General features: G+C 48.6%; 1 protein-coding gene across 8 annotated transcripts in view; it reads right to left on the bottom strand.

Annotated features, from left to right (window-relative positions):
- SDCCAG8 (SHH signaling and ciliogenesis regulator SDCCAG8) overlaps positions 1-20,566 on the bottom strand; it is a 280,184-nt gene that overhangs the window by 5,637 nt on the left and 253,981 nt on the right. For 4 of the 8 annotated variants that reach the window (XM_088845502.1, XM_088845497.1, XM_088845496.1 and 1 more), the window contains 2 exons: positions 5,097-5,223; positions 2,349-2,446 (listed from right to left, as the gene is read on the bottom strand). In XM_088845502.1, coding sequence (XP_088701628.1) covers positions 2,349-2,446; positions 5,097-5,223 — 225 coding nt within the window. The remainder of the gene's footprint in view (positions 1-2,348; positions 2,447-5,096; positions 5,224-20,566) is intronic. The other 4 variants (XM_088845499.1, XM_088845498.1, XR_016039634.1 and 1 more) reach the window with 2 other exon arrangements.

Below are 20,566 nucleotides of genomic sequence, written 5' to 3'. Positions count from 1 at the left end.
CCTACCGCTTGGTTTGCAGGCACTCGAGGGAGCTGAGCCGCTCTCCCCGGAGCTCACATTTCTGAAGGCTCCCCCTCCCTTTTCTTCAGGTCACAAATGGGCCTTTCCTCCCTTCATCATCTGTTGTCCTTGTTTCTTGTGCTTCTTTTCGCTCTCTTTATGAATCCTTTGCTGTAGTGAGATAATGTCCGTGATTTTGAATATAATCACATATGTCTGCTGGATCCATACACAAATTTAAATCAAATGAGAAAGTAAATTCACTGCCAAAAATGCTCAAAAGTCATAGGGCCAACTGATTAATCACCCATCAGTCAGCTTCAGATGCTGTTTTCTAAACTGTGTAAGTGACGCATCTAAAGGGACTACAAAGACACCTCTCCCAGACTGAACACTGAGGATGGAGTCAAGCAGTCTGTTGGGACAGAGCTATCAGAGAATGCAAATCGGCTGAAACCATATCCACCACCAGAGAAATATACAAATAAAATAATCTTGGTATAAATGACATGCTCTAAGTGGACAGATAATTTCCATCCTCTCCCTTCTCTCAGATGCCATTCTCCCCAAGAAAAGACTCTAATTTCCTTACCAGCTGGAGCCACCCTTCCTGGCCAGATGTTAGAGCCCCAGGCCCTGGGTCACAGACCTCTGACCTGGCTCCCAGCTGTCAGCCCTTACCAAAACTCCACTGGGACCCAAGTTCCACATACTAGACACCCCGCAACCCCCACCACCCACAGGCACTACCACAGAGCCAATCCTCTACTGTCCCTGAAAAGAACAGAGGAGAATCGTGTTTGCAGTGTAAACATGAAGAACTAACAGCATTTCATGATGTTTTAAAAGCTATTTTTCCAGTTTTTTCTCCAAGAGTGAAGCAGGAGACTCGTAAAGCCATTGTTTTTCATCAGTCCTAAACTGAGAACAAGTCAGAAAAGCAGCCTTGAACTTGGCAATCAGCAGACTTAACCAGGTCCACCGGGTAAGCCACAGGGCTGGCCTAGCTCTCGCTGGACTGGCCACCACAGGACAGCAGCGTTTCAGGGGATACAGGAACTCTCATGGCCAAAAAATGTCACAGCGGCAGTTAGGACGATGACCATCGGCCAGTTATGTTGTTGTGCATGTTTCAGAAGTTCAGCAGAAACAATTCAGAATAATAAAGCCTTCTGAACAGGCTAGATGTTTCCTGTCTGAGGCCACAGGCCAACCCGAACTTGTCATCTGCTTCGGCACAGGACTGAGGCATAGGAGCAAATTGGAGGGATGTGACTCAGCTTTAGAGCAGCTGCCCAGGCCAGAAAATATCCATTCTCTTGTGAGAATTCAATGGATAGAGATTTTTAGAGGCTGACGTGCAAAATTAAGTTATTGTGCTTAATTCATCCAGGCTGGGAAAATGGAAGCCTTTAGCTAAACCACCCTGAAACCAGAGATAAACTAGAGGACTCTGGGAGAAAGGGTGGGTGCGGACTTGGTGTGTCTGGTCACTCCAGAACCCTCAGGAGGCAGCAGGCACCCTTTGAATACCTGCTGTGGACAAATAACACCCTCAAGGCCTCATCGGAAGCTAAATGCAATAGGTCTAAACACCACACTCAGGTACGAAGAGTAGGCCTTTGATTTAGAGAGTAGCGACTTGCCTGGGCTCCTGCCTCGTCTTTGAACACGAGGACTTGCTACGGAAAGCCAGCATGTTCCTGACCAAATTGCCTTTGTCACGTCCACAATGAAATTAACTCCGAATGTAATATCTGAATCTGAAAGATCCCTTTACAGACAAGCCAGATGGGCCAGTATCAGATAGCATAGGATGTCGAAATCGTTTCTGCTGCTTCAGGCAAGGGGAAAAAAAAAAGCTTTGCTGATTTTTCTGAAGAATTTTGAGGTTTTAGGTTTATCTTTTTTCTTTTCATAAAATGCATTTTACAAAAATTTCACAATCCATTTGGCAATTATTGGGTTTTTTAAAGCCCTGGATGAGGTTTCTAAGCATTGACGATCTGTGTTAAGTTCTAAGTAGACTGTAAGGTAGGCAGATGGGGAGTTAAAAGGCAAACCCCGGAGGATAACGATCTGGCCCAGAGTGGAGAGGAGGCTGCCACATGCTTGGAGCTTGTGTGCAAGACTCTCCACAGCCCACATGCTGAAGTCCTTCTCAGCTCTCAGTGGCCGGGAGCTCCACTCATGCCCTGAGTTCCTCCAGCTGCCTGGAGGCTCGATGGCCCCAACCTTTGGCTGGCACCACCCAGGGCCACCCAGCACTCCCCCGACCCCACCTTGAGGACCTGCCCAGAAAGCTGAGTTTGGGTCATGGTCGGGCCACACAGTGCAGGATGAGATACCTGGGCACGTCGGAGGAGCTGGGTGACAGCGGTGCACATCGTTCCATGGCTGCTGCCCCACAGGATCTCTGCTCGACCTGTGCTTCTCCCAGGACCTTCTCCAGTTTGAGGAAGAGAGAGGAAAAGAAAAACCCTGACATTTCTTCTGCCTGCAATATGCCAGAGAGCCGGCCACACACCTCACAGCTGCCCTCATTTGTCTTCCAGTGTCCCTTTGAGTTAGGCTGGTATGCTACCCACTATGCAGATGTGGACACCGAGGCTTAGAAGAGACTTCAATTTATTCAGGCCCTAGTGACATGGATGCACTCTGGACTCATTCTCTGTTCTTTCTGCCTCCAGCACTTTCAGAGGTTCTCAATCCCTACTGTCTTCCAGAATTTTCCAAACAGCTTGTTAAGATACAGATTCCTGGGCCCGGCTCCCAGAGATGCTGTCTGCTGTGTGTGGGGAGAGGCCCTGGGACCCATGTTCCTTTGTTTATAGGTTGACAAGATCCTGGATAACCGTGTGACTGTAGGGCATGGAGAGCAGCCTCTGGGAGCAGACAGTGCACGCGTGTCTCCAGCCCAGGGCCTGAGCTCAGCGACTGGTTCCTGGGGGTGCTCACTCACTCTGTGGAACCACTGAGGACTTTGCAGAGGGGTCTGGTGGGCTGAGTGGGAAAAAGCACTCAGAGGACAGTGGCTCCTCAGTACCCTGCCCAGAAAGGGTATGGTACAGGTAAGGTAAATACCCAGAAAGGGTATTTGGGCTCATGGTCATTTTGGAAATAGAATGAAACAACTTCTCATCATTTTCACTTCCAGGTGCATTTTTCCCATTAATCATTCTGAGCACTTGCTGCATGGCGTCCCCCAGGCACTCGTGGAGCACCCGGGCGCACTCCTATTAGAGACTGAGGCCTCGGCCAGCCCGTGGACCACCTCCTTATCCTGACTTCTCAGTGGGGTAAGAAGCCCAGCCTCTTAGACACGGAGAGAAGCAATGTAGGAAAATAAGGTTTCATTCCATCCTCTAACTCCATTGTCCCTGCCACTGGCCACAGACCTAACCTGAACAGGGAAAGTCTGGATCATGGAGTCAGACTTCAGCTCCGTTTTCAGTGTCCCTACTTGCTAGCTGTACGTGCTTATTTGAGTCTCAGTTTCCCTGTCTGTATTCTTGCCTGGAGAATCCCATGGATGGAGGAGCCTGGTGGGCTACAGTCCACGGGGTCGCAGAGAGTCAGACATGACTGAGCGACTTCACTTTCACTTTCCCTATCTATAAGACAGAGACAATAATCAATCTTGCAGGCATGTTCAAGGATAGAGGGAGTTAATGAGTATTATCTGTGTAACATTCCCACACCTTCTGCAAGCACTCCAGAGTGGAGTGAAGTCGCTCAGTTGTGTCCGACTCTTTGTGACCCCATGGACTTTGGCCTACCAGGCTCCTCAGTCCACGGGATTTTCCAGGCAAGAATACTGGAGTGGGTTGCCATTTCCTTCTCTAGGGGATCTTCCTGACCCAGGTCTCCTGCATTGTAGGCAGACGCTTTACCGTCTGAGCTATAGCTCAATTACCAATCAGCTGTTTTAAAACAAGACTCTTACATTCTGTTCACAAGGACTCCCCGAATTGGGATCATGCCTTTCCTCCACCAATTCAGACTACACACACCCTCCAGGGGCAGTTCAAAGCCAACCTCCTCCAGAAAGGCTCCTGACCACTGCAGCCCGCCCCACTCTCCCACCTCCTGCACCCCTCAGCGGGGGTGCTTTCACGGTGCTGCCCTGTGTGGCTTGCTGCTTCACTGTGGGTCTGCTCTCCTGTGCAAACTTTAGTTCCCGAAAGAGGACAAGGAACTTCCCTTGTCCGTGTGGGACAGGGAAGGCCCACACTTCCCTTCACTGTGCCCAGAACAGTCTTCAGGGTCTCCCTCCCAGCTTCTTCGCTAACCCATGGACAGAGGAGCCTGGTAGGCTACAGTCTATGGGGTCACAAAGAGTCGGACACGACTGAGCGACTTCACTTTCACTTTATGTGACCCCCGGGGCTGGATGGCATCACCGACTCTGTGGACATGAGTTTGAGTGTACTCTGGGATTTGGTGATGGACAGGGAGGCCTGGCGTGCTGTGATTCATGGGGTCACGAAGAGTTGGACACGACTGAGCGACTGAACTGAACTGAACTGAACTGAAGACACAGCTCTGTCACAGGAGAGACGAATACACTGCCATATGTAAAGAGACAGCCAATGGAAATTAGCTGGATGACTTGGGGAACTCAAACCGAGATTCTGTAACAACCTAGAGGTGTGGAAAAGGGTGGGAGGTGGGAGGAAGGTTCAAGAGGGAAGGGACATATGTGTAGTTTGTGTTAGTCGCTCAGTCGTGTCCAGCTCTTTTGCGACCCCATGGACTGTAGCCCGCCAGGCTCCTCTGTCCATGGAGTTCTCCAGGCAAGAATACTGGAGAGGGTAGCCAATCTCTTCTCCAGGGGAGCTTCCCAACCCAGGGATCAAACCCAGGTCTCCTGCATTGCAGATAGATTGTTTTTTTTAACCATCAGCCACCAGGGAAGCCCAGTATACATATGTATACTTATGGTTAATTCATGCTGATTTATGGCAGAAACCAAAGCGATATTGTAAAACAATTATCCTCCCATTAAAAATAAATAATTTTTTTAAAAACAGATAAGTAAAAGACCATGTGCACCACGATGTGTTCTCCGGTGGGTGAGGTGCCATGCACGGTACCTGGGATCGCAGATGTCCCACCTCTTCCGATAGGCTCTGTCTCTCCAGCAGAAGCTGGTTCTGCTTGTTGAGGAGCTGCACCAGCTGCTGGGCCGTGGCCTGGCTGTGCTTGTCTAGCTGCTTCAGCCTGGAGAAAAATCCACCACAAAATTAGAGACGGGTTTTGAGAACTGGGGGACAAAGGCTTCCACTCGCCCCTGTATTCCCCTGCTCTGGGTGTGGGAGGGAAGCTCCTGACCGTGAACTACAAGCTGGAGGTCAGATGCACCTGGACGCACTCCTTCAGGGGAATGGAATTTTATCAAACGTGAAAGGGAATCGCGAGTCTTTTCGGTGAGTTGTTATTTAGGGAGCACAGATAAAACTGAAGAAAAACTCAAACCTTAAACTCACAGAGCTCAAAGATGAGGGGGCCTGAGTGCCTCCATTGTTCAGCGGGAAACGTCTCTGGCAGGCTGGAGCAGACGGCCGGCCCCGGCTGGGGATGTGGGTGAGGGAAGGCGGAAACACTGAACTAAGGGTTTTCCATTATTAATCACTCAGTCAATCATGAGCTCCGGCATCGCTGACCAGATGTCTTTAAAGATCCTATATTTGTCATTCTGCTGATGGACTCTCCTCTCCAGACTTGCTAATTCACTCAAACTATTATCCACATTTGTCCAAAGATGGCTTCCTCCAACCAGTAGCACACTCACCCGGGGAAATGTAGGCCTTGGATTAAATTTAGACTTGAACAACTACCGAGAACTGGTCTGTGAAGAAGTTGGGTAGATCATACACCCTTCCTCAGGGTCCTCATGGACCAAAAGCACCAGTGGTGAAATTAAGTTCTATTTTCACAAGAAAACTCCAGACTACATATGCCACAGTGAGGCAAGAAATCCGAAGACCGTTCTGCAGACACTGGGCTCAACACACCCTCAGTTCCAGCTCTCCGACGGCTGACTTTTGGGGCGGGTGCTTTAAGCATAACTGAATATCTGGAGGACAGACATTTAGGACTCAGGGAGCAATGGATAGACTTGTTTGCTAAAAGTGATTCAGCATCTGGAGACAGGTAAACCTAAAACTGCACCCAGGGAAACCTAACAGTGGTCTAGTACTTGACTCACACTGGCCTCAGATTCCTCTGCTCCTGCAGCCCTCCCCACTTCCCAGGTGGCACCTACTGCCTGGCCCGACCCCTTCTCGAGCTCCGGGTGATTGTTCAAGCTGCCTCACCAGGCACACTTACTGCAACCCAGTCCACATCCTGCACTCTCCTAAGAACACGCCGTGCTCCGGGTTTTCCGTCACACCTGGTTTTCTACCACCCCTCCTCCGAATGCTACATTGCAAGGATGCGAGGTCTGAAGTGAAGATACTGGGGCAGGCATCTAGCAGGCACTGCACATGCTCTCCTGGTAGGAGCCAGCTCTGACCATGCCCACAAGCCTATGCCGCCCCCCCTGCCCACGGCTGCTCTGGAGAGAGCAAGGACCAAGGACAAGGCTTAGTTCCTCCTTCCTATGTTTGTAGCTGCCTAGGACCAGGTTCCCCTGATGGCTCAGTTGGTAAAGAATCTGCCTGCAATGGAGGAGACCTGGGTTTGATCCCTGGGTCATGAAGATCCTTTGGAGAAGGGAATGACAACCCATTCTAGTATCCTTGCCTGGAGAATCCCATGGATAGAGAAGCCTGGCAGGCTGCAGTCTGTGGGGTCACAAAGAGCTAGATACGACTAAGCAAGTAACACACAAAATACTTCAATGGGGCTTTTCAGGTGGCGTTAGTGGTAAAGAGCCCACCTGCCAATGCAGGAGATGTAAGAGATGTGTGTTCGATCCCTGGGTTGGGAAGATCCCCTGGAGCAGGGCATGGCAACCCACTCTGGTCCATATTCTTGCCTGGAGAATCCCATGGACAGAGAGAGGAGCCTGGCGGGCTACAGACCATAGGATCCCAAAGAGTCAGACATGACTGAAGCGAGTTAGCATGCACGCACACAGGACCAGGTTCGGGCTTCCCCACTGGGTCAGACAGAAAAGAATCCACCTGCAGTGCAGGCGACCTGAGTTTGATCCCTGGGTTGGGAAGATCCCCTGGAGATGGCTACCCACTCCACTATTCTTACCTGGATAATTCCATGGACAGAGCAGCCTGGCAGGCTACAGTCTGTGGGGTCACAAAGAGTAAGACAGGACTGAGCGACTAACACTTTCACTTTAGGACCAGATTCAGGGTTTCCCTCGCCCAGAGCCTGGGCTACAGTCTGGTCCTGTCCATCCATGTTCGAGCACTTTCTTGCATCTGTACTATATAAATTACAAGGCCCACCTCCTTTGCACCCATTACTCTCTCATATGGGAGGATAGAAAAATAAGTTCCCATGGCATTGCAGCTTTGGGAAGCCCGATCTGCCCCTACTGCCACGGACCATGCTCTTATGTGGAGCAATTTTTCCTGAGAACACAGTCTCAAAACTATCCCATTGGCGTCAGACCAAACCGAAGTTCTCCTCTATAGCATCCTCAGCATGGAGAGGCTGGGAGAAGCAAGGACATTCAGGGAGCAGAGGAGCCAGGCCAGCTGGCTTCAGGGGCTGGGGAGCCTGGGAAAGGGGGCACTATGCCCAGGCTCATCCAGCGGCTGACCTGAGTAGCGACTCTGCTCTCCGGCACTGGAGTGGGCACCACTGAAGATAAAGAGATGTTGAGAAGAGCCTTTCCCTTGAGAAGTAAACAACCTAACGCTTTGAGATTTAAGTCAGACGAGCAAGGACGTCCTCATTTGCAGTGAAGCTCTGTAAACCACCAGGCGCAGGTGACCTTCCCCTTCGAATCGAGTCTTCGGTGTAGAGAGACTAAGAGTGACTGAGGTAGTCGCCCATTGGCTTCATGTTTGTTTAGAACAGATGAAACAGCAACATGTGATAAACAGATGGTACCGTCAAGGCTTAAAGTCAAGAAGGTTACAGGAGTGGTCACCCTCCATGAGGTCCTTGCTCTGTGAATTGATCAATGAGATAATATTCGGGCTAATAGATGGGGTCTGGTGTGTAGTTTTGGGCTCCTGAAAAGATTGGCTACCTGATCCAGGGCTCTGGGCTGAGCCAAAGCCTGTTTTCGCAGCATAAACAGCCAGCCATGGGTCGGCCACACCACTCACTGCCAGAAATGGGATTGGTTCCTGCCTAGACCTTCCTCCAAAGGAGCCCCAGAAGAACCTAAATGAGGCTCAGCTGGCTGTGTTCTACAAAGTGTGGGCCTTGGATCCCTGAAGCATTTACCCAGGAGCCCAGGCCCCACCCAGACCAGATCAATCAAGTCCCAGGTGTGAGCCTTGCATCAGCAAGAAACCAGCTGCCCAGGGTTTTCCTGCAGGAAAGTGAAAGTGTTAGTCGCTCAGTCATGTCCGACTCTTTGTGACCCCAAGGACTGTAGCCCACCAGGCTCCTCTGTTTGTGGAATTCTCCAGTCAAGAATACAGGAGTGGGTTGCTATTTCCTTCTCCAGTAAATCTTCCCGGCCCAGGGATTGAACGTGGGTCTCCTGAATTGAAGGCAGGCTCTTGACTGCCACCTGGGAAAACCTTCCTTCCAGCAGAAGCACAACTGATAAAAGGAATAAGACCTGTAGGAAAGTCCTGCCTTCCCTCCAGGAGGCTGAAGCCTCACTAGCTTCACAGCTGAAGAGCCAAGAGTGGATTCACTGTGCCTCAACTTGAACTCCTCTAAGGAGGCCCTTTAAAAAATATGCTCCGTCTTTTTTCAAAGTCAGCCTCTATCATGCCACTTTACTACAGCAATAAAGCCAATCACAAGCTCAGAAAAAGTAAAAACAACTAAACCCAAACTCACATTTGTTGGAAAAAAAAAAAAAAGCCACAATCCAGATTTTACATAAAAAGGACTTTGTTAAGGAAATATATTAATATTTCAATGGGAGCCCTCTCAAGGCCTATTTTGAATATTGGGAAAACAGATTTTTTTTTAAAATAAATAGTTCTTTTTTGTAACTGCTTTCCCCAAACACTGTACAACCTAGCCTACACTATTCACGAATGCTTTATTACTGTCAGTTAGAAGAGACTTTTGGGGTGTCCTACTGGCAAATACACTGTCTTTTATTTTCTGTGGTGGCTGTTGCTCTCATTTTTGTTGTCCTTCTAGGTTCGTGTATTCATCCAGTCACAGCTGCAGCCACCACCACCAACAACAGCTAACTTTTGCTGAGCCTCTGAGCTCATCCCTCCATTAAAACTCACTACAGTCCTAAGAGGTATGGCCAAGATTATTATCCTGTTTTACAGATGAGAAAACTGAAACTGACAGGTTCAATGAACTTGCACGAAGTCACACAGTGAATAAATGGCAGACTACCGAGGCACAGCTAGGCCTAGTGTAGGTGTTCTTAACCACCATTAAAGGTTGGTTAATTCAGTGAGTTAAATTCAGCAAACCAACCAACTCTTGGTAAACAGTTCTCATGACACATCAAGAGTTACAAAATATTCCTCGCCTTAGGAGTTTCCCTACTAATTTTGGAGACAAAACAGGTGCTACACTGAGAGGCCCACGAAGGCATAAAAGCACAGGGTCAACAGAGGCACGTGTGGGATCCAGGAAGGCTTGTGCCTACTTAGGAGAAAGATCAGCATCATCACCATCGTCTGCTGAGTGCTCACTGTCTGCTAGGTGCTGATTATTTATTAACTTCTTAGTGCTCGTGACAGCTTCATGAAACAGGAACCGTTGTTATCTCCACTCTAAGGATGAGGAAACTGAGTTATATAGGACTAGTCCCAGGTCACTTGGATAGGATATAGGGCTATATCAGAATATAGTCCTGGATATAGGACAGGAAATAGGACCAGTCCAAGGTCACTCAGCTGGCAGGTTGGGATGTGCAAAGATGAATGGTGCTGGTCTGGCAGGGACCAGGGCAGGGCCTTCCACAGGGGAGGTGGCACTCCAAAGACAAGGGTGGGCAGTGTGGCTTGACCACAGGCTGTGGGCTGCTCGGAGGGAGGGAATGCTGGACTCGGTAACGCTCTGACCTGAACTAACAAATACTGATGCTGTCCTTCAGACAATGGCATTGCCATTTACCAAAAGAGAATGGGAGGACGCACAGGGTCAGGGTGAGGGTCACCCACTCACCCACCCAGCAGTGGTTCAGCTTGGGGTCTGAGGAAGGGTCTGGCTGGATCTTTAGCTGTGCCAATCAAACCCACAGAGAGGTGAGGCCATGAATGTGCTGGGAAAGCCTGGTGTTCAAGTTTGTTAAAGGATCATCATTCCATTTTACAGATGAGAAAACAAAATGACAGGTTCGATTAACCTGCACAAAGTCACGCAGGGAATAAGTGGTAGGGCATGGAGGCAAAGTTTGGCCAAGTACAGGTGTTCTTAACCACCATTAGTGGTTGGTTAATTCAGTGAGTTGACTCAGCAAACCAACCAACCCTCAGGATACAGGTCTCATGATGTCAAGAGTTAGAGCAGGTTGGGCCCCTACCGCCTACTGGCCAAGAACCTCTGCTGCAGAGAGAGGAAACACGGCCAGGCCCAGGTCTTGGGGAACAGCCGCCTGTCAAGGCTGAGGGCAGAGAGCCAGAGGACACTGACAGGTGCCTGGAGTGAGGATGAAGGCTGGGAGATGGGAGCGGCTCCCAGGAGGGGCAGGGCAGCTGCTACGTGTCCCCTCCCTTCAGTAGGAGGCTGTGGCAGAAGCCGGTTACAGGCACAGGGGAGCGGTGATTATCCTAGACAGGGGTGAGGCTGAGCACAAGGCAGCAAGAGTGCAAGCTGGGGTGGAGAAACCCGAGCCAGTGGGCAGGATGTGCTGGAGGAGAGAAAAGACATCTGCAACACAGAGGGAGCTGGCCTTTTGGAGGCAGGAAGGCACCCGGGGAAGCAGGCAGGCCCTCTTCCTGGAGGCAGAGGAAGCAGGCAAGGTTAGCCTGAGCCTGAGAGACCTGCTCAGTGGCCTCCTTAATCCACCCCAGGTAAAGAGCGGAGAGAAGAGGCAGCTCAATGGGAGATGCTCTGAAGGGTGGGGGAGCTGGTCGTGGCAGGGTCATCTGAAGGGGTGCCTCCTCAGGTGGACACAGGCATTCTGGCCTGCCCTCTGGATGATCTCACCCCCTCTCCAGCCTCTGGGGTGCCCCAGGCACCCTTCTGCTCCTTCCACCCACAAGCTGGGGGCCTCCCTCTGCCTGGACTATGACTCCTCAAAGTCCTCAAAGGACTTTGATCTCAAAGGGCTGGAAACGACTTGTTTTCAATGTTCAGGTCTCAGCACAATTGTCCTTCTAAGAGTTTGCAATTTCATGTTTTGTTTAGGCCCCTTGTTTTGAGCCATTCCCTCTACCAGGCGTGGAGTAATTAAAGGAGAGAGGGAGCCTGCCCTCAGGGACCTACAGAGGAGCCTTTCAGGCAGCAGCCCCTCCTGCAAGGAGAAGCCAACAGCTTGCCAACCACGCAAAGGTTTCACACAGCAGGAAGGAGAGCGGAACCTTCAGCTTTCTAAGCTCAATCCCTAAGTTGGATGCTCCTTTCTCAAGGCTTGGCCTTTCCAGGTGCCTCAGTGGTAAGGAATCCACCTGCAATGCAGGAGACATGGGTTCTACCCCTGGGTAGGGAAGATCCCCCGAAGAAAGAAATGGCAATCCACTCCAATATTCTTGCCTGGGAAATTCCATGGACAGAGAAACCTGGCAGGCTACAGTCCATAGGGTCACAAAGAGTAGGACATGACTGATCAACTAGACAACAATTCCCATTGCCTATACGTCATCTCCAGAACAGGCAGTTATCCCCTCCTCTCCCAGAGACCCCCAGGATGTGCCCACTGTCTGTACAGTACTGTCCCAGTGCCCAGTGGAGCTGTAGCCAGGCCAAGCTATCCCTTCTCTAGAAGCCCTGGAGCTTCCCTTGCCTCACAGGGCAGGGTGACCACAAGGAAGGACACTTCCAGGCCAGGGTCACCATCCTGATCTCAGGTACAGGGTCCAGTTCCTTAAGGACCTGTCACCACTGGGCAGACTGGGGCCTCTTGGAGGAGAAGAGCAGTTGTGCCCATGCTGGAGTAGAGTGTTCAGCATGCACCTGCCTGTGCAAAGGCTCCCCAGGAATTACTGGCAGGGGGTAGGGGTTGGGGGCGATGGGGGAGGGGCCACAGTTGGGCTTCCCAGGTGGTGCTAGTGGTAAAGAACCTGCCTGCCAATGCAGGGGACATAAGAGAAGAGGATTGGATCCCTGGGAAGGTAAGATCCCTGGAGGAGGGCATGGCAACCCACTCCAGTATTCTTGCCTGGAGAATCCCACGGACAAAGGAGCCTGGTAGGCTACTGTCTATAGCGTCGCAAAAAGTCGGACACGACTAAGAGACAGGCTGCATAGTCCAGGGGCAATAGTTATGAAGGGAACAAGAGGGCCCAGGATGGCGATACAATGAAAGGAGACTGGGACATGAGCTAAGCCCAAGCACGCTTCTATTGGTCCAACAGTGGTGCTCTCTGCCACACCCCGCAGGCATGATCAGAACCAACATTTAAAAAAAAAATATGCACGACTTTAAGATAAGATGGAGCAAGTGGTGAAATACAAAACAACTTTATGGAGCTGAGTGGGCTGGGAAAAATATCTTATGCAAAACAGAAGCGGTGCAAGCTGCCAGCTCTGGTCCTATGCTTCAGACACTCATTTGCTATGAATACTGTGAAAGCAAGTGAATACATATATTTAAATTTTTGTATGTTGTATGTGATACATACAAAATATATGCAGTGTCTAAATAAGTTATGAGGCATAATAATCAAATGAACACTTGTGAACACGGTGCCAGTGCTGTGGGGCCACTCCCTACATATTTCTCTCCAGCCCAGCTCCCTACTTACCCCAGAGGTGCCCAGTGACTTCATGCATGCATGTTTTTTGATCAGAGGTTTGAGTTTCACTCAACATTTAACCTGGGAGCTCCCTCCAAACTACAGTGGGTGGTTTTTTGTTTGTTTGTTTTCTGTGGTGGTCATGGTAAAATGTCTTTTGTCCTGAAATGTTTTCAGACCAGAGATAAGTGTTTTCAAAATGCTCAGACCCACAGTTTCCCTGGGAGAGGGGCTTCCTAATGTAAATGAAGAGCAATGTTTCAACTAAAAACATATGAATTTCAAAGGTGCACGTTCTGTGACTGTAAAATGTGACTCAGTCCTCTACTTTTCCCAGTTGTTTAGTTATTGTCTTTTCTGGCAAAGTGTAGCCCGCCAGGCTTCTCTGTAAATGGGATTTTTCAGGCAGGAACACTGGAGTGGGCTGCCATTTCCTTCTCTAGGGGATATTCCCAACCCAGGGACTGAACTCATGTCTCCTGCCTTGGCAGGAGGATTCTTTACAACTGAACCACCTGGAAAGCCCCAATAGAGTGCTCTAATATTTACTGTACTCAAAGAGTTCTGTACTCATTAGCTAAATTAATTCTCATAACAATCCTACACAGTACACATTATTATTGTCTGTATTTTGTGCATGAGAAAAGCAAGGCACAAATCATTTGCCCAAGTTCAGACAACCAGAGGCCTTCCCTCATAGCTCAGTTGGTAAAGAATCTGCCTGCAGTGCAGGAGACCCGGGTTCGATTCCTGGGTTGGCAACCCAATCCAGGATTCTTGCCTGGAGAATCCCATGGACAGTGGAAGGCTACAGTCCATGGGGGTCACAAGAGTTGGACATGACTTAGTGACTAAACCACCACTACCAGACAACCAGAAGGGGGCAAAGTCAGGATTAACGAGCCACAAACGACATACTCTTCCTTCTGTGCCCTTCTCACATGGATGGGACCACCCCTCGTCACCTGTCTCTGAGTCTTCTTTGCCTCCTTCCTCTCTGCCCACATTGATTCTGATCAGTCCCGAAACCTTCTAAATCCCCCCACAGCCTGTTCTATCCCATACAGCTTGTCCCCACTTACTACAGTCATTGCTGGTCTGCCTTTCCCACTGAACAATGGATATCTTCAAGGACAGGAACGGGATCTTATTCAGCTCTCCAACTCCAGCACTTAGCAAGGTGCTGGATACATGTGTCAGAACCAAACCACTTACCAGCAGAAAATGTTTATGCCAAATATAATAACTGTAATTTCATCTACAGTGTGAGTACACTTTAATATTTAATAACTTTGTTGCTGCAAGAACATAACATGTAAATCAAATAATTTTAGGTATGCTACTGAAATTTGTCATTTAAAGGAATCCTAGAAGAGATGAATGAGTACTGGACTTGAAAACAGGAGGCATGGGTTCAAAATCCCATCACAAACTACCTATTTTACTTGGGCACGAGGCTTGTCCTCTCTCAACCTCAGGTTTTTCACCTTTAAAATTGAGCAAAGAATACCTCCTGATCGCTTGAATCACAAACACTGGGGATGCAGCCAAGCAATATATGTTTTAATAAGCCTGCTGGGTGATTCTGATCAATTCTCAAGTTTAAGAAGCATGGGTATGCTATAATTCACAGTATCAATCACATACAAAATGACTTCTTCTGGAAAATAATTTCTTTTGTGAGGCTCCAATTTTAATCATCAAAGCAGCCCATGTATAAATGAAAACTATACTAGTCTACTCCTAAGTTTTGCTGTCAGTCATATAAACGTAAGCGAATCGTGTGATCACTTTGGATCTCAATTTCCTCACATATGCAATGACAGAATAAGCTAGAAATAGATCAGCAAACTTCACACCACAGGCCAAATCCAGCCTGGTCCACTGTCTGTTTTTGTACAACCTGTACATTAAGAATATTTTTAATATACATTTTTAAATGACTGAAAAAAAAAAAACAATATTTTGTGACATGAACATCCAATGAAATTCAACTTTCAGTTCCCCTAAATAAACTTTCATTGAAGCACAGCCACGCTCATCCACTTGTGTATTGTCTACAGCTGCTTTTGCACAGTAACAGCAGAGCTGGGGGATTGCGACAGAGACCATATGGCCACAGAGCCTAAAATATTTATTACTTGACCCTCTAGAAAAAAAGTTTGCCAGCCCCTGGACTGGAAGATGACTAAGTTCCCTTTGAACTCCAAACTTCTGCGATCCTATGACTTTACAGAATTTTACTGTGTTCCTGTCTTCGGAACAGTACACCTAGGTTGCCCAAGTCAAAGTTTTGAAAACCCAATTACCCTAGTTACTGCTCTAGGTAATTAATTTGGTGAATAAACCATATTAATTTAAAGTTGTACACTTTGTTCCAGTGCTTAAAAATTGCTGCCACATTTTATGAAATTCCCTTTCATTACTGTGGCCATACAGAATCAGTGAGAATAAGCTGTGTGCTCAGGAAGCTGGAACACATTCTAGCCAGTTATCCTCACTTAGAAAATTAAGGCAGTTTCTATGGCTGGTTTGCTGTTTAAAGATCCTTTGTTCAAATCTACCCTTTTCAATAACGATGTCAATGGAGAAATTCATTCTAATGGTCATGCAATTCTGGAGAGAGTTTGCATTTCTGATAAAGACAATTTACATTCCTGTAAGGCCCCCCACTTATTGGTTTCGTTGGTGGCTCTGTGGTAAAGAACCCGCCTGCCAGTGCAGAAGACACGAGTTGGATCCCGAAGTTGAGAAGCTCCCCTAGAGTAGGAAATGGCAACGCACTCCATGGGTTGGAGAACCCCATGGACAGAGGAACCTAGCGGAATACTGTCCATGGAGCCTCGAAAGAGTCAGGCATGACTTAGCAACTGAACAACAACAGGATTCCCTTTGATTTTTCATTCTCTCTAATTTCCAATGAGCCTTGGGTGTCTGTGGAGTAAAGCAGGTGGTAGCTTAGGACAGCAATGAGGAAAAGACCCCTGCTCTTCTCTTCAAAAGGGTCAGGTCATGTTAGACATGAGAGGCACCTTAGAGGCTATTCAGCCCTGCCCGTTATGGTGGATCTGAGGCCCGAGACTACAAGTGACTTATCCAAGGTCACACAGACTGTCTAGAGTCAATCTGGGACTGAAACCCATATCTCTTGACTCCAGATCTAGTGCTCGGCAGTATTTCAAAACCCTTTTTTGCAAGGCCTGGCTTCTATTCCATACTGAAAAATAAGGATTTTATGCAAGGACCTTAAGAAGGTGACACACTGGACAATATACTGAGAAATGACTGACACAACCATTTTTTTAACACCAGGGCTGGGAAAAAGAAGGCATTCTCTAGCTTAGTGCTTTTCTAACTAGCTCAGTGAAGGGAACTGAGAACTTCGGGTTTTGCAGTTGCTTTTTTCACTTCCTCTCTGTCGCAGACTGACAGTTTTGTGAAAAACAAACAAAAGGCTGGTGCACCCCCTAACTGACAACAGTTTCTAAACACCCTCAGTCTCTGTTCTTAACTCCTTGGTCTGGGACCCACACTGACCTAGTCCACAGCCTGGCACTGGCATGAAGGGGGCAGGAACCAGAGGCCAAAGGCTCCAAAACCAGCCTGGAAAACTCCTTGGAGGCCACTCCGGTGCCACAGGACCCTGGGCAAGCCTGAGAAGAGCACTCGAAGGGCCCTGGCATTGCCCTGGAGCCCCTGACAGTGTTGCCGGCTCTCTGCTGAACCAACTGCTTAGAACACAGTTGCCTCTGCAAAGGAGGTACAGTTTCCCCTCAGGTCAGTTAGGAACATCTGCTGGGTGGCTACCCTGCAGTCTTAAAGTACATGTGCTATCTGACCAGGCTAAGCTTGTAATTCCCTTGGAGGACTGAGCCTCATAAGGAACCGACATCAGAGAAACAGTGGGCATAGGAGCTGACGTGGCAAGAATCTCAGACTGACGAACCCAGGACACTGTTTGCCTTAAGTCTCAGATACCCTTAATCAGTTCTTTATAAAGCAAGAGCAGGGTCATGGTAACCACCACCCCACTGTGCAAAGAATAACAGGACAGAGGATTGAAAGCTGTTGAAAATCACAACCTTTGCAGAGTAGAATCCAGGCAGGCCACTTAAAAGTAACAGCAGAAAAGCCCACACCACCTGTCCTGCCACACCTGGCCTAAACCCAAGCCTGAGCACTCTCTTTTCAAAAACTAGTTATTTAGAAATCATTCCATACTTATGAAAAGTTGCAAAAGGTGGCATTTTCAGGAAGATTCTGTTCTAAGGGGATCCTCCTGGTGCCCCCTGAGACTAATGCCCCTTCGAGTGGTCCTGGAGTGTTAGGTTCCATACTGCAGTGAGGATCCTTCTGGTCCCTTCATGCTGGACAGCCCCACCCTCGAGGTAGTCAGATTGGTCACAGAGGTATGATGAAATCAGAGTGAGCCCACGGCGGCTAAGCAACCGGATTCAGTCACCACGGCACACTTAGTGGCACACGTTTAATTAGGTTTTAATGCGAGTAATTTGATAACTACTCCTGGCCATCCACTACGGAACTGTCAATGCTGAGAGCTTTTTTATTTAGTGTCTCTTCCATCTACACTGAGGCAGCCTCCCTGCTGACCCTTGTCAAAGAACCCCATCTGCTGGTTGCCACGGTAACTGAAGGCGACCAATTGAGCTGAACAGAGTGACTCAGAAATAAAATCTGCGGCCAAAGGAATTCTGCTAAGAGTAATAAATCATTTAGTAAAAGGGGATCCTCCACACAGTGAAGCGCGTTGGGATATGATGGCATAACTCTTCCAGCTAGAAGGTCCATGGCAGATCAGAGTGATGAGGCTTGCCGGAGGGTTCATGTGGTTGCTAGTGGGCACAAACTGCAGAGAAGTCAGATCCTGCCCATTTATGCGCCATCGTGGGGGAGAAGGTACCAACTACATCAACTGTTTCGTGTTCGGGCTGCAAAATTCTGAATTTTAAGAAGTGGCAAGAGAACCGGTCCAGGCTTCCAACACTCCATACTCTTTTTTTTTTAAGTAGCACAAGTAAACAAAATGCCCCATGTAGCTCATGTGGCCTTGAGGAAGATGGCAGAGAGAACAGACACTGAGATTGCTTTGGAATACAAATGTCTAGCACCATCTCTTTGTCATCAATCAACTTTTAGATGCTCCAAGCAGAAGTCATCTGCGGAACAAAACATGCAGTCCTTGAAATAGCAAGGGAGATGGGATTCAACTCAGAGGGTTGAGGGTATCACCACAGGACGATCTCAGAGAGGCTCTGAATAAGAAGGGCAGAAGAAAAAGGAAAGGAGAAGCCTTGTTGGGGGGGGTGGGGGGGGAGTACTCTGGGTGACAAGAGGCAGCACACTGCAGGCCCCTCGCAGCGGGCACAGAGTTGTACCTGAATCCCACTAGGAATCCCTACAGCCCACATTTTAAGAAAAAACCCAGACATGCTAAATCATCCATCCAGCATTTAATCTGTAGATGGCAGTCCCTTAGTGGTTGTGGAGGAGAAGCAAGGTTAAGGGCAGTAGACATCACTGCCCTGACAGCCAATGACCACAGGGGATGAAGGGCTCCAGGACACAGAGACAGCAGGTGTGTGTGCTGGGCGATGGAGGTGGGGTGGTCCCGCAGCCTTACCCTGCTGCTCTGCTCAGGCTGTATCCCACCCCTAAGTGGGCAGGATACTGACATCTTTCCAACCCCTAACCCCCGCAGTGATGGGAGGACTATGTATCCTAAGTCGTGAACCCCAGAGATAATTTCCCGCTTTAGAAAAGAGCAACTGCCAAAGAGAAGGTAGGTCCCCCTCGCCCCCTCCCATCCTAGATGCCACCAATAAAAGGCTTCATCTTAGAGTTTTAGTGAGATTCCGTAGATGGCTTTAGGAGCGGCTGTGCACGCCCAGGACGAGTCTTTTCCGGTGCCTCTCCCGTCCCCAGAGCCCACCAGGCAAAGCCTTCCGGGGCCACAGCGCTTCTGGGAGCCGCCAGCCCGGGCCCCATCCAGCGCCGGGCAATGCTGTCTCTGCGGGTTGAAGGGTCGGCCGGGCTCCACGAGCGCCTCTGGCGCCCCACACCTGCGCTCGGGCGCCCGCGCAGGGCAGGGCGGCCTCCCGCTCCGGCTCCCGCCGCCGCCGCCGCCGCAGTGGGCCCCGCGCAGCCCAGCGGCTCGCCCTCCCCGCGGCTCGGCCGGGTCCCGGATGCGGGGCCGCATGCTCCGCGGGCGGGGCGGGGCGGGGCGGGGGAGGCCCGCTGGCCGGCATCTGGCTCCGGAGGCTCCGCGGGGGCTCGCAAGGCCTCTGGACTTTGGCAGAAGGAGAGGATTAAGCTGAGATGGCAGTTGAAGCAGGGAAACGGATGAAAGCTTCATTAACTCCAAGCTCACGTCCCAATTTCTTTCCCTTGAGAAGCAATGTGAAAAAAGTTTCCTTGTGATGGGAAAGTGCTGAGTGATTATGTTTGCTTTTCTTAGTTCAATTCCTTCTTTGTAAACAATAACAAAAATTAATCAGTTTGCTGATTATGGGGGACTCAAATTTTAATTAAACAGGAAAAAACAACTTGCTAATAGAATCGCCCAAGAAATATTACAACCCATTTTAATATCTATGTTAGTGATTAAGCTTCTCACGTGACTTAATTGAAATTGGCAAATATCTTAAAGAAATGGAAATTTAAAAGGTGCTGGGTATGATATGACTTTAATTTCCCCCTGTTCTCGTCCAATAACTAAACTGACTTTTATGATCAACCCTAAAATGTGCCATAGAAAACAGGGCTTTTTAAATGATTTTATGATTCCATAAAAATATCTTGAGTCCTGCTTGATGACACAGTTGTTCATGCCTGAATTCCCCCTCTCCCTTCTTACAAAGTTACCATTAGTTTCACTTCTAAAACCCTACTTCCAATTCTTTGTCTCTGCTCACTCTCCCGAATTCTCCTCCATATTTCAGTTCCCAGACACTCTTGAACTTTGCACATGCTGCCAGTTTGAGCCTGCACAGAATAATCAGTATATTAATTCCACTCAGAGACAGTGAGATTTTTCTAACACAATCTGCCCAACCTGAACTCTTTCCTTCAGAAACACTTTGCCTTTAAAAAGAAACTCCCAGCATGAACCTCATAAGAAGCGACATGTAACAGACAGTGCATGTGGCGCTGGGCGTGCAGCTCAGAATTAAAAGAGAATTTTTTACTTTGTTTCTTTGGTGCCATGTGCATAATGTACATGTGGACGAAACTGACATCAGACATTTAAAAGCAAAAAAGAGTGGGGGGAGGGGGATGTGATGGTGGAGGGAAAGAAAGAAAATATGTTGATGAAAACAGTAACTTCTGTTAATCTACATTTTTCAGTTACTGTCTTAATTAAGAATGTTAGGAAATATGTTGCAGTTTAATTGCATTGTTTCAAGAAATTCTAATGCTGACAAATTTGGGACCAGGGTACACTTGGATGGTAAAAGGAATTGAAGTGGCTGTTTCTTCCAATTGGTAGATAATCAAAATTATGCTTTCCACAGACAACCCCCATGCCCTTGATCCTAAATTCAGAAGACAGAGTAAGAATAGCCTAATCCTGTGTT

The sequence above is a fragment of the Moschus berezovskii genome, chromosome 17 (genome assembly GCF_049115385.1).
Source record: "Moschus berezovskii isolate FMDL1 chromosome 17, NW_MosBer_1.0, whole genome shotgun sequence".
Classification (NCBI taxonomy): Eukaryota; Metazoa; Chordata; class Mammalia; order Artiodactyla; family Moschidae; genus Moschus; species Moschus berezovskii.
The sequence above is the reverse complement of the archived record's forward strand: the minus strand, read 5'-3'. Positions and strand labels throughout refer to the sequence as shown.